The sequence below is a fragment of the Anolis sagrei genome, chromosome 3 (assembly GCF_037176765.1).
Source record: "Anolis sagrei isolate rAnoSag1 chromosome 3, rAnoSag1.mat, whole genome shotgun sequence".
NCBI classification, from domain to species: domain Eukaryota; kingdom Metazoa; phylum Chordata; class Lepidosauria; order Squamata; family Dactyloidae; genus Anolis; species Anolis sagrei.
In genome coordinates, this window is record NC_090023.1 from 180693362 (window position 1) to 180708450 (window position 15089).

General features: G+C 41.0%; 1 protein-coding gene across 6 annotated transcripts in view; it reads left to right on the forward strand.

Moving 5' to 3' along the window:
• Window positions 1-15089, forward strand: part of PCDH15 (protocadherin related 15) — a 1134710-nt gene that overhangs the window by 914815 nt on the left and 204806 nt on the right. For all 6 annotated transcript variants that reach the window (XM_067465706.1, XM_067465711.1, XM_067465710.1 and 3 more), the window contains one exon: window positions 13002-13307. In XM_067465706.1, coding sequence (XP_067321807.1) covers window positions 13002-13307 — 306 coding nt within the window. The remainder of the gene's footprint in view (window positions 1-13001; window positions 13308-15089) is intronic.

Genomic DNA, 15089 nt, shown 5'->3' on the forward strand with positions numbered 1-15089 from the left:
GTAAGCATCTTCAGAGGTAGTGAGGTCTGTTGGAACTAGGAAAAAGGGTTTATATATCTGTGGAATGACGAGGGTGAGACAAAGGACTCTTGTCTGCTGGAGCTAGGTGTGAATGTTTCAACTGACCACCTTGATTAGCATTTGATGGCCTGGCAGTGCCTGGGCAATCTTTTGTTGAGAGGTGATTAGATGTCCCAGGTTGTTTCCTCTCTGTAGTTTTGCAGTTGTAATTTTACAGTTTGTTGCAGCCCTGATAGAGAATAATTACAATGCATCCCCAACAATGCATATTATCATCCTCTTTCTTTTTGTAGCCATTGCCAATGTGAGTCAGGTGCTGATGGAAAGCAGAAAAGATGAGAGGATGAGGGAATCATTTAAGTTTTTCTTTTGAAACAAAATAGGGGAAAACTGTTTCATATTCGTGAGCAGTTTCATTCTAAAGTGCATCGAATCAGTGCTGAATATAAACAAACCCACCTTCTATATGTCCATTTGATAATTCCATAAACAAATATCAGCTGAACAATATTAATCTGCAAGCATTGTGGCCAAGAGCCTCTGCAATCTGTCCATATTGACTGCAAATATGTACACAACCACATGGCAATTTGCACAGCATTTGCAGATTTATGGAACCCATACTGTTAATGTTTGTTTCTGCACATCAGGTTTTGAGTATTCCTGTGTATGCTTAGTGGATGCTTTTTTGTTTTTAAAGAAAAGGCAGTGGTCAGGAATGGATAAGAGCAATGCTTTCAGATGTTTAATGTACATTTATTAAATAAAGACATACCTCTAATTCTATATCTGTGCGCTTTTCACATTTAAAAGTCCCCTAAGTATTTGGTAATTAGCTATTATAGTACATTTCATAGTAGTAAGTGATATATTACCATATTTCATAGTAGTAACTATTATAAATAATAAGTATTTTACATCAAGTATTTATTTAAAAAAGACATTCCAATAATTCTATAATATATGCCTTCTTCACATTGATTGGTCCCGTAAGTATTTGATATTCGGGTGTTGCAATACATTGCTTAATTGCATAATAGTATTTATTTATATTTATTTGTCGTGTCAGGGCAACCAGTCAATTATATTACATTTCTAACAGAACAAAGGAAACAAACAGACAAAATACAAAATTTGCGAGTTTAGTAGTTGATTAAATGTCCTTTGACCAGTATCTGGCCACTTGGAATGCTTCTGGTGTTGCTGCAAGAAGGTCCTCCATTGTACATGTGGCAGGGCTCAGATTGCATTGCAGCAGGTGGTCAGTGGTTTGCTCCTCTCCACACTCGCAAGTCGTGGATTCCACTTTGTAGCCCCATTTCTTGAGGTTGGCTCTGCATCTTATGGTGCCAGAGCGCAGTCTGTTCAGTGCCTTCCAGGTCACCCAGTCCTCTGTGTGCCCAGGGGGGAGTCTCTCATTTGGTTTCAGCCATTGGTTGAGGTTCTGGGTTTGAGCCTGCCACTTTTGGACTCTCGCTTGCTGAGGTGTTCCAGCGAGTGTCTCTGTAGATCTTAGAAAACTATTTCTAGATTTAAGTCATTGACGTGCTGGGTGATACCCAAACAGGGGATGAGCTGGAGATGTCTCTGCCTTGGTCCTTTCACTATTGGCTGCTACTTCCCGGCGGATGTCAGGTGGTGCAATACCGGCTAAGCAGTGTAATTTCTCCAGTGGTGTAGGGCGCAGACACCCCATGATAATGCGGCATGTCTCATTAAGAGCCACATCCACTTTTTTAGTATGGTGAGATGTGTTCCACACTGGGCATGCATACTCAGCAGCAGAGTAGCACAGCGCAAGGGCACATGTCTTCACTGTGTCTGGCTGTGATCCCCATGTTGTGCCAGTCAGCTTTCGTATGATATTGTTTCTAGCACCCACTTTTTGCTTGATGTTCAGGCAGTGCTTCTTGTAGGTAAGAGCACGGTCCAGAGTGATTCCCAGGGATTTGGGTGTGCTGCAATGCTCCAGTGGGATTCCTTCCCAGGTAATCCTCAGAGCTCGGAATGCTTGTCTGTTCTTAAGGTGAAAGGCATATTACTATTGCATAATAGTAAGTCTTACATACTTACATAAGTCTTATATATAACCATATTTCATAGAAGTAAGTTCTATAAATAATGTTTGCTTTTAAAGATAAGTAAGATACCATAATGATGGATAGTTGCATCAGTGACTAATACAACTGACAATCCTTGCATTATCTGAAGTGTGGACTCCATACTTCAGGAAATAAAGACTGAATGTTCATTGGAGGGAAGGATATTAGAGACAAAGTTGAAGTACTTTGGCCACATCATGAGGAGACAGGAAAGTTTAGAGAAGACAATTATGCTGGGGAAAAAGGAAGGAAAAAGGAAGAGGGGCCGACCAAGGGCAAGATGGATGGATGGCATCCTTGAAGTGACTGGCTTCACTCTGAAGGAGCTGGGGGATGTGATGGCCGACAGGGAGCTCTGGTGTGGGCTGGTCCATGAGGTCACAAAAAGTCGGAAACGACTGAACGAATGAACAACAGCAACAAATCCTTGCATTAGGCACTAAGACGCAGGTGCTGATGAAAACAGAAACAATACTCTAGTGTTTACTCATGATTTCTCAGACCGTTCCCTTCTATTAGAAGATAGTAGGTCTGTGTTGAAAGAAAGCTGTTAATGCACATCATTGTGCTCCAGTACAAACCACATTGCCCAGCAAAATCAACTCCATAGATTGCAATTTATTTATTTATTTATTTACTTACTTTATTTATATACCGCTATTCTCAGCCCGCAGGCGACTCAAAGCGGTGAACAACATCGATACAAAACATCACGAGACAAGTATAGGGCAATTAAAAACAATTGTAACATAATTCATTAACAGTAGAATAACAATCATTAGCGCCTCAACAGTAAAATCAGAATCCAGTCTCATCATCCATTATTCCATTCCTATGTTCAATTACACTGTTTAATCAAATGCTTGTTCGAACAGCCAGGTCTTCACTTTCCTCCAGAACGCCAGCAGGGAGGGGGCCGATCTGATATCTGCAGGCAGGGCGTTCCACAGCTGAGGGGCCACCACTGATAAGGCCCTGTCTCTCGTCCCCGCCAAGCGCGCCTGTGATGCAGGCGAGACAGAGAGCAGGGCCTCCCCAGATGATCTTAGTGTCCTAGTTAGTTCATAGGAGGAGATGCGTTCGGAGAGGTAAGTAGGGCCAGAACCGTTTAGGGCTTTATAAGCTAACGCCAGCACTTTGATTTGTGCCCGGTAGCAAGCTGGCAGCCAGTGGAGCTGGCGCAACAGAGGAGTAGTATGCTCCCTGAGTGCTGCTCCTGTTAGCAACCTGGCTGCCAAACGTTGGACCATTTGAAGCTTCCGAGCAGTCTTCAAAGGCAACCCCACATAGAGAATGTTGTAGTCTATACGGGATGTAACCAGAGCGTGGACTACCGTGACCAAGTCAGACTTCCCAAGGTACAGGTGCAGCTGGCACACAAGTTTTAACTGTGCGAATGCTCCCCTGGTCACCGCCGAAACCTGGGAAATTGCAATATGGATGCCCGGTGATGCCTCACATTCTGGATAATAATAATAATAATAATAATAATAATAATAATAATAATAATCTTTATTTATACCCCGCCATCATCTCTCCAATGAGGACTCAAGGTGGCTAAAGGAGGCCAAGCCATTTTAAAAATACAATACAATACAGAAAAATACATAATACAAAAAAAAAATCAGAAAATAAATTACAATACCAAATGAAATAATAAAGCAAATTCACACAATATAAAATCAAACAGGGTGGGCAGGCCAAATGAACAAGATAAAATGATAAACCTCTGGGTGAGGTAGGAGTAGAAAATATGTAAATGAGGGGGGCAAGAAAATGAAACAGTGGGATAAGGATTTCAGTTTAGAATGGGAGAAAGTGTGTCATAGGGGCAACACTATAGATGGGGCAACACAAATGGTATTGATGGGGAAGTTGAAAAAACCCTTCATTTTCCGTGGCTAGAAAGCAGTGAATACTGCAAATTCTGGAACCAGTTGGAGGCCAGCTTCTGTACAGTATGTGTATAATCACAATTCAGGCCTCAGACATGATCCAGAGTTTACAGTGTAGTCATCCGCAGATCAAAACTTAATTCTTCAAAACAGATTTCAAACTGACCTAAGTGGTCAGTGTAGATGTGGAGCCCCCGGTGGCGCAGTAGTTTAAACCCCTGTGCCAGCAGGACTGAAGACCGACAGGTCACAGGTTCGAATCCAGGGAGAGGCGGATGAGTTCCATCTATCAGCTCCAGCTCCTCATGCGGGGACCTGAGAGAAGCCTCCCACAAGGATGATAAAAAATAAAAAAAATCATCCAGACGTCCCCTGGGCAATGTCCTTGCAGATGTCCAATTCTCTCACACCAGAAGCGACTGCTTCTGACACGAAAAAAAAAGTGTAGATGTGCCCACAGAATCTCAGTTTCTGCCATCAGCCACTAAGTAAGAGATGTCCATCTTGTCCTTTGCTTCATGGAGCAACATATCTTGGGCTGGCCAGAAGCAAAGATTTTTTTACTTAACACCTTAAAAAATCTTATTCTTGAGAACATGCATCCATATAGTTATGTGGAGTCCCAACATCATGGATTTTCAACAAGTTTTCATACACCATATGGACTTTTTATGAAAAAAATATAATCAAGCTCTATTTCTTAAACTAAAAAGGCCAACCACAATAATATTTCCAATACATATTTTCAAAAGAGTAATTAGTTTTGAGACAATTCTGCAAGAATAGCACGTTAGCACAACTTAATTGGTCAGCTTAATTTTTTTAAAAAAAAAACGTTATTGTTGTAATGGGTATTGTTGCAATCAAATTAACTTCTGTTTAATTGCTTTCTTGTGGCTTGTTTAAAAGCAAACTGTCTGATCGCACACATTGGATTTTCCTGTTTAGACAGATTAAGCCTATTATTGATGCCATTTGTGTGACATCAAATTCTGACATGTATCTCCTACTTTTGAGGATAACTGAGCAAACAGAAGAAAAACTGCTTGATATTACTGTGTGTTCCTGCAAATGTTAAAGTGGACATCATTCAATTGATGAAATATCAAGGCAGGCATCTTCACTAGCAAATCATTTGAGGAACTGGGGAAAAACTCTGCAGAACATGAAATTAATGATTTACAAATATTACAATGGGAACATAGATGAGTGTGTTTCCCTGATAAAGAAAAACACTTCTTTGTGTGTATAAGTACTTTAAAATATGCTGAACTTTGAATTGTCTGTCTTATTCAAGCTAGCAAAGTGTATTTATTTCTTATTTATTTATTTACTCCATTTATATACCGTTTTTCTCAGCCCTTGGGCGACTCAAAGCGGTTTACAGTAGCAAAAATTCAATGCTTAAACATTATAAAACAATTAAAACAATTAAAAACCATGGCATTGTGCATGTACCATAGAGTCTAATGTGCCATCAAATCTAATGCACACTTCAGTTTTCAAAAAAGAAATATTTGCCATCAAATATTCCTTTTTAAAAAAACTGATGTGCAATTACACTCTTTGTGATCTGGCCAAAAAGCCATTCATGTTACAGTTGCTGCATGTTTTGAACTCCTTCTTTAAAAACAAAAGTGTTAGACCACCAAAGTTTCCAGCGATGGAATAGAAAACCAGAGAAATTGGTATCTCTTCCTTCAAGGAGCCTCTCTTGTTTCTCCCACCTCAACTTCCTTGGATGCATATATGGGAGTTATATTTCTTCAAGCTCTTTATTTAACCCTTTCTGCTGGTGTCTCAACAAACTACAACTCCCAGGTTTACATAGTACTGAGCCATGAGTATCCAGTCCAACATCCTGCTTCATGGCAGGGGGTTGGACTGGATGACCCATGAGGTCTCTTCCAACTCTATGATTCTATGCAGGCCCGTAGCCAGGATTTCATTTCGGGGGGGGGGGGGGGGGCTAAAAAATTTTCAGGGGGGTTTCGGGGGGGCTGAGTTTCGGGGGGGGGGGCTGAGTCTGAGTGAAAGAGGGTCTAGCCTAGCAAACCTTTTGTATCATTACCCCAATACCCCCATGCATATGGGATAGATTGAGTATGGTGATCAGATCATGATATGAATAAACATAACAGTTTAAATAATGCACCAGTAAGGCCTTTTCACAAACCACCATGAGAATTTTGGGGGGGGGGGGCTGAAGCCCCCCGACCCCCCCCCCCCCCCCCCCCCCCCCGGCTACATGCCTGATTCTATGATTCTATGACAATTATAAGTAGTGTAAAATTACATTAATTCTGCAGAGTAAATGTACCCTAGGAGGGCAACACTAGGATAGTGCCCAAATCTACTTAGAGCTGCAAGAGGGAACCACAGGCAAATCACATGGAAAGCGCTTCTGATTTACTTGCAGCAATTATGGGGATTAAATACTACAAAGCCAATAATACTAAAAATAGGAATTAGAGTATGTGCCCACTTTTAATTCTGCAGAAATCTGGGTTTTGTAGTTTGGGGAGAGTGGCTTTTACCATTCTCAGCCAAAGAAGTCTTGGGCTCTTCTAAACTACAAGCCCCAGAATTCTGGAGGAGGTTTTAAAGTGGAACGAAGTATAGTGTGATGAGATAAGCCCTATGTGATCTTGGAAACAAAGCAAGGTCAGCATTAGTTAATATCTGAAAGGGAGACCATGAATGAATACCAGTTGTTATAGGTTATATTTCACATGAAATTGGAAAAATCACATTGTGAGGATGGGCTCGGCAACAGCTGCTGCCGCAACCTCCTCTCCTCTCCAGAGGCCTCCAAAGTCCTCCTTTCAGCTTCACCTAAACCTTCAGTAGCAATCTAACCTTGGGGTAGGGAGGTAGAAAACGTTTTTGAAGCAAGTAGCTTCCTCCTCCGTGTCTTTTGCTTGTCTTTTTCTATGTTTCCAAGCCTCATAGCACTCCTGAAGCAGCTTCCCTTTTTGCCTTGGCTCAGCATTTAGATTACTGTAATACTCAACACTAATGTAATTTAGCCAAAAAAGATATACATTAGACTCAAGTAAATATAGTTTATGGACATGTTGTTCGTACTCTCTGTAGTTGGGGATCACCATAAATGCTTTTCCTCTTTTCCTCCACAAAGGCTATGTGGATAAATAGCTCTTTTTTATCAACTGAGCTGCCATTAATATATAATTTCTGTACTACCAACAATATTTGAGATGTAGCATTTTTCTACAACAGAGAAGTGGCAATTGGGTCAGTATGTCTGATAAATTTAACCTCAACTCTGTTTTACAAATGGAAGAGTTCAACTGGATTTGATCAGTATAGAATGTCATTGTTGTTGTTGTTCATTCGTTCAGTCGTCTCCGACTCTTCGTGACCTCATGGACCAGCCCACGCCAGAGCTCCCTGTTGGCCGTCACCACCCCCAGCTCCTTCAAGGTCAGTCCAGTCACTTCAAGGATGCCATCCATCCATCTTGCCCTTGGTCGGCCCCTCTTCCTTTTACCTTCCACTTTCCTCAGCATAATTGTCTTCTCTAGGCTTTGCTGTCTCCTCATGATGTGGCCAAAATACTTCAACTTTGTCTCTAGTATCCTTCCCTCCAATGAGCAGTCGGGCTTTATTTCCTGGAGGACGGACTGGTTGAATCTTCTCGCAGTCCAAGGCACTCTCAGAACTTTCCTCCAACATAGAATCATAGAATCAAAGAGTTGGAAGAGACCTCATGGGCTATCTAGTCCAACCCCCTGCCAAGAAGCAGGAATATTGCATTCAAATCACCCCTGACAGATGGCCATCCAGCCTCTGTTTAAAGGCTTCCAAAGAAGGAGCCTCCACCACACTCCGGGGCAGAGAGTTCCACTGCTGAATGGCTCTCACAGTCAGGAAGTTCTTCCTCGTGTTAAGATGGAATCTCCTTTCTTGTAGTTTGAAGCCATTGTTTCGCGTCCTAGTCTCCAGGGAAGCAGAAAACAAGCTTGCTCCCTCCTCCCTGTGGCTTCCTCTCACATATTTATACATGGCTATCATATCTCCTCTCAGCCTTCTCTTCTTCAGGTTAAACATGCCCAGCTCCTTAAGCCGCTCCTCATAGGGCTTGTTCTCCAGACCCTTGATCATTTTAGTTGCCCTCCTCTGGATCTATTTTTCACAGAACTACAGGGATCCTTTCAGACCACATGGTGCAAACCCTCCCCCAATGTAGAAACCTAAAGCTAGAGCAAATTATTTTCTCCTTATTTTAAAGTTTGTTAATGTCTCATTAAGATCTTTATTTTTATTAAATATTTTATGGTGTTGAGATATACACAAATCTTAGCCCCACAAAATTGTAGCAGATAACAATTCTCTCTCCATATCTTTGGGCAACTGTGAGCAACACAATCATCCTCTACCTGGATGAATCCATGATTGTTTTGGCATCATTCTGGGGATTTAGTCGACCAGGCAGAATTGTTTTTGCAAGTTTAACTGGCATCTGCCTTTTCCCTACTATGACAATTTCTTGTTTTGATCTGCATTTTAAAGTTGTAACCTACTATTTCCTCCCTATCTTGCTGACCAGCCTCTCAATCTTGGTGCAAGATACATAATCGCTAACCACAAATCTCTACATATTATCCCAAGGGGGCTGTGAAGGGACATTTTATGATGGCTGTAATTCATAGCTGCCATGACAATTCACTGATGATACCTTCTTCTCACATCAGAGCAAACATTATCCAAGTAAGCAAGAACTAGAACTAGCTGTCTTACATTTTTGTAGAGTGATACCATTAATATAGATGGTGGAAAGTGGTCCCTGTCAGGGTTGGCTTGACACGCCTTGCTCTTGGCATGTTTCTCTCTTTTGCCCTCCATTCATGCCTCTTCAAATTCTACAGCACTCCTTGTCACAGCTGACCTCCAGCTGGAGCGCTCAAGGGCCAGGGCTTCCCAGTTCTCAGTGTCAATGCCAGAGTTTTTAAGATTGACTTTGAGCCGATCTTTAAATCTCTTTTCCTGTCCTTCAACATTCTGTTTTCCATTCTTGAGTTCGGAGTAACTGCTTTGGGAGATGGTGGTCAGGCATCCGGACAACATGGCTGGTCCAACAGAGTTGATGGCAGAGGACCTCCGCTTTAATGCTGGTGATCTTTGCTTCTTCCAGCATGGTGAGATTTGTCTGCTTATCTTCCCAAGAGATTTGCAGAATTTTTCAGAGGCAATGCTGATAGAATTGTTCCAGGAGTTGCATGTGACATCTGTAGATAGTCCATGTCTCACAAGCATATAGCAGAGTTGGGAGGACAATAGCTTTATAAACAAGCACCTTGGTATCCCTATGGATGTCCCGGTCCTCAAACACTCTGTGCTTCATTTGGAAAAATGCTGCACTTACAGAGCTCAGGGGGTGTTGTATTTCAGTGTCAATGTTGACTTTTGTGGAGAGGCGGCTGCCAAGATAGCGGAAATGGTCAACATTTTCTAATATTACACTATTAAGCTGTATTTCTGCCATTGCAGAGGGATTAGCTTGTGACTGCTGGAAGAGCACTTTGGTTTCCTTGATGTTCAATGGCAGGCTTAGCTTCTCGTATGCTTCCGCAAAGGTGTTTAGAGTGGCTAGTATGTCTTCTTCTGAATGTGCACAGACGATGTTGTCATCAGCATATTGGAGTTCTATGACAGATGTTGTTGTAACCTTGGTTTTGTCTTTCAGTCTCCTGAGGTTAAATAGCTTGCCATCTGTCAAATAGATGATTTACACTCTGGTGGGAAGCTTCCCATCAACAAGATGAAGTATTGCAGCGATGAAGATGGAAAATAAGGTTCGGGTGATAACACATCCCTGTTTGACACCTGATTCCACCTTAAATGGGTCACTTTGGGAGCCATTGCTGTCCAAGGCTGTTGCCATCATGTCATCACAGAGGAGCCTCAGGATGTTCACAAATTTGTTAGGAGACACATATACTGGTAGTTAATGTCGCACAGCCCCCTTGATTCATAGTCATATGAAAAAATGTGAGATATTCAAGAAACAAGCACTGTATAACTTCCAGATAAGGGATTTTTGTGTTGGGGTATCTTAGGTTCAAAAAGTATGTAATATTTATCACCATTGTATCAGTGCTTTCATCTCAAGAAAGCAGCCTATTTCCACTAAACATACTTGCCACTTCTGCTGGAGAAGTAGTGGCAAAGGAGTAAGATATATGTTGCCCCCATAGTAAGATGTTGTTTGTAAGGATATGTTTACCATGAGAGAAGGAGAAAGCTGAAGTCATTAATGTTTATTGTGTTGATGTAGTACAAAAGGGAAACAAGTGTGTGAATTTTTATTAACAATTTTAATTAACTTTTAATTGATTCCATGAAGATAAATGGTTTCATTATCATGCCTCACACTGAGCACCATGGCAGGATATTAAATGTCTTGGGAAACTTCCTGACAGTAGTGCTGATAACCAAGGACTTTTGTGTTATATTATCTTGTGGGGTCATCTGGAGACTCTTTTATAAATGTGCACAGATGGAAGTACACTTCATTTCACTTACATGGCCAAAGTTGCTATGCCTTGATTTAATTAAAGTTAAGAAAATGGGTGATACCACCTTAGATGTGCTGATATTTTGAATGTTCTCCCTTTATCTTTCAAATCCTGTTCCCCTCTTAGTTTTCCAAGCATAGCTTGAAATCATGAAGGAAACTTGGATGGCAGATCAGCAAGTGGTTGAAGGAAGTGACTACAGAATGTGACTGGAGGAAGAGTGACATGTCTCTTATTCACCCTAGAAACTCATAACCCAAAATTGTAACCAGCAATAGTCAGAAGAAAGTATGAGCCTACATAATGGATCCTTGGTATCCACTGAAGTTTGGTTCCAGGGTCCCCCATGGATACCAAAATCTGTGAATACTCGTGTCTTATTATATACAGTGGTGTCGTAAAATGGTGTCACTTAAATGGAATGGCAAAATCAAGGTTTGCTTTTGGAATTTATAAAATACTAGCCGTCCCCTGCCACGCGTTGCTGTGGCCCAGTCTGGTGATCTGGAAAATAAAGTAATGAGAACGTGTTGGTTTCTAATATATGTAATTTCTTTATGCTTGTGGGTAAACAGTATTTCTTGTTTCTTTGTCAGTGTTGATATAGAGATTGTCTGGTTTGCCTACTCTGGAACATGCAACATATAATTGTCCTTCTTTAGGGGTCCCTTTCAAATCTATGATACTATATCTGTCGTGTGTGTGTGAATTATATCTATCTATCTATACCTATGACTGGATGGTTCTTTATGTTTTCTTGCCCTGGTGAAGGGAGTTGGACTGGATGGTCTTAAGGCACCATTTCTCAACCTGGGGATTGGGACCCCTGCGGAGGTCATAAAGGGGTGTTAGAGGGGTCGCCAAAGACCATCAGAAAACACAGTATTTTCTGTTGGTCATGGGGGTTCTGTGTGGAAAGTTTGGTTCAATTCTATCGTTGGTAGGATTCAGAATGCTCTTTGATTGTAGGTGAACTATAAATCCCAGCAACTGCAACTCCCAAATGTCAATGTCTATTTCCCCCAAACTCCATCTGTGTTCATATTTCGGCATATGGAGTATTCATGCCAAGTTGGTCCAGATCTATCATTGTTTGAGTCCACAGTGCTCTCTGGGTGTAGGTAGACTATAACCCAAAAGTCAAGGTCAATGCCCACCAAACCCTTCTACTATTTTCTGTTGGTCTTGGAAGTCCTGTGTGCCAAGTTTGGTTCAATTCTATCATTAATAAAGTGCAGAATGCTCTTTGATTGTAGGTGAACTATAAATCCCAGCAACTACAACTCCCAAATGACAAAATCATTTTTTTGAGTGATGGTCACTCATTGGGTTTTTAGGCATATCCTGTCCAAATTTGGTGTCAATTTGTCCAGTGGTTTTTGAGTTATGTTAATCCCACAAACAAACGTTGCATTGTTATTTATTTATTTATTTATTTATTTATTTGCAGCTTTTATATTCTGCCCTTCTCACCCCGCAGGGGACTCAGGGCGAATTACAGTGTACACATATATGGCAAACATTCAATGCCAATTTTGACATACAACATATACAGACATCGACAGAGGCTATTTAACTTTTTCTGGCCACCAGGGAAGTTGTCACTTTCATCGTCCATTTGCGACACTGATGAAGTACTTCCGCATTCCCTGCATGCTTTTGCTGGAGTCTTTTTTTATGGCTTCATAAATTAGTTAATTTAGCCTCCCCACACTTTTAAGGTGGTACCTTATTTTCCTACTTGACAGATGCAACTGTCTTTCGCGTTGCAAAGGTCAACAACAGGCTACACAATTGGTTGGAAACCCACTCCAACCCGGGCTGGCTTCGAACTCATGACCTTTTGGTCAGAGTGATCTTAACGCAGCTGACACTCAGCCAGCTGCGCCACAATCCAGGTGCATTTATATAGATGTTTGCAAATTATGGATGTTAGAATCCTTAGATCCATGGTAATGGGGGACTAAATCTAGTCTTCTGAGAGCTTCCTTCTCTGCATAGTTAATCCAGAAACTTCTAGAAAGCAGGAGATTTATAGAATTGGACAGAGCTGATGAGTTAGCTAGCTACTATTTTCAGGAACAAGTTGAAATTTAAAACCCTGATACCCTGATAGATAGATAGATAGATAGATAGATAGATAGATAGATAGATAGATCCTACCTGACTTTAAGATTGTTGCCATGAACTTTAGTTTCTTAAATGAAGTAATAGCAGGCCAACATATTTTTACAGGATTATGTCTGCTTGGGGTGTGCAAAAAACATTGGAATATGAATTTTTTTCATGGATGCATATGTAATAATTTTGAATGTCCAGGCTTTTCCAAATCATAGAGCTCTAGATTAGATAATTAAAAAAACAATTTCGTGTAATGACCTGAAATGCATCTCCTTACACTGCATGTTGCTTGCTTTTAATGAAATACATTTTTTTTCTTTTAGGCTACTGATCCTGATGCTGGAGTAAATGGCCAAGTCCGGTACAGTTTGGCAAATCTCAACCATCTTTTTCGTATAACCTCTAATGGCAGCATTTATACATCAGTAAAGTTAAATAGAGAAAAAAAGGACTATTACGAACTCATTGTTGAAGCAACAGATGGAGCTGTGGATGCTCGTCGTACAACATTAACTCTGGGTATCAAAGTTCTGGATATAGATGACAACAGCCCAGTGTTTACTAATGCTTCTTATACAGTGACCATTCCTGAAAACCTGTTCCCAGGCACAGTCTTCCTACGTTTAGAGGTAAGAGAGGCCTGAGTTCCACGGACATAATAATTCCAGTGGAATAATAGATTTTGCAATGTAAAACCTGATCTCATATATTTGACTACATCATTTACAAATATATTAATTGTAATAGTACAGTGAAGAATGGAAGAATACTCATGCATGTGTACAGCCTTGATCAATAAAGAAATGGGGGCATGAAGACACCCTTGTCAAGGAAAAAGAGACCACCATTAAGAGATTTGGGTCCTTTGTTGGGTAGATATCATTTGCACAAGATTCTACAGTCTTGAACATAGGGTATATTTTTGGATGGAAAATGTATACTTTGTTAAAAATAAACTGATTATTGTGCAAAAGTAGGGAGTTGCTTTTTGTAGGGTTTTTTTCACAGATAATCCTTTTTTTCTGTACAAATGGATATATTTATGTGGATTACTTCTATTTAAATGTCTTTGCTCAACTTTCTACAGTTGATACATATATGCAAATTCCGGCGTCTTTAGGTATCAGTACATTTTTTTACAAAATGCATGTTTTCTAACCCAAAACACATTTTTTCTGAACAGAACATCGATATTTTTAATGCAGATATGCATTTTCCTCTTCTGAAGTTTCAAAGTATACCCACTATTGAAATACTATGCAGAAATGCTTGCATTCTCAAAAAGTAAGGACAAAATAGATGAAATGATGCCTTCTTCCATCCAAGAAAGAAATCAATGAAGATGTATTGTTGAAGGCTTTCATGGCCATAATCACTGGGTTGCTGTAGGTTTTTTCGGGCTATATGGCCATGTTCTAGAGGCATTCTCTCCTGACATTTCAATGAAGTGTTACAAGCATCTTGCTATGCACTTCTACAATTTATATTTCATGTTTTCAATAGATAGAAGTCTGTACAAAAAAGGGACCATCTACGCACTGCTGAAGTCCACATGCAACCTCATCACAAAGGCTAGGTGAAGCCACTGGTCAAAGGGGGCAGTGGGGTGAATCTGTCACATCATCCACCACTCCCTCACAGTAACTTTTTCCCCATCACATATGGGAAGTGTCTCTCTCCTCGCGAGGACCTTTGCTGGCTCTATTGGTGCCAGCTCAACACAAGCACGCCCATCCTGGGTGAGGGCAGAGCTTCCACCAGAAGTCACACAATGTATTTTGATGGCTGGAATGGGGCTCTGTCCCCAAAACAGGGTGGAAGCATCTTAGTATGCTAAAATTGCCCTGTCTGATAAGGCCAATGGTCAGCGTCTGATCTATAGAGATACTGTGGCATCGAATTGTTGCCAAAGTTAGCCCCTCTGTGTCCCCCCTCAGGGGCTGAGAAGAGTGGAGTAGAAATGTTGTAAATAAATAAATAAATAATAGCAAGTGTCCTTACTGTACTGCACTGTGCTAGCCTGGCAACTAAATGATATCCACATATCCCAAGGGTGTCAGAAGCAGTTTGGTGCTGTAGGCCCACACCTTTACCTTTCAGTCTGGCCCTACAGGACATGAAAATGGCAATGATACTAATGGTAGCCAGAATAATGAAGCAACACAAGCTTGAGGAGGGGAGAAAGGAAGAATTGTCCGTCCCCCCCAACACTTCTTTGATCTCTTTATTGCTCTGGATGGTATCTCTACAGGTGTTGGACAATGACCATCACCAGTTTTGTGCCCGGGGGTTTCTACAAAGGCCAGACCGATAGGTGAAATATAAGTGCCACCTCCAGGACCCAGGCTTCCCAAGCCCGGAGAAAGTAGGATGGCTGTATGAATAGGAAGTGGTCCAACTGTTAACACTGG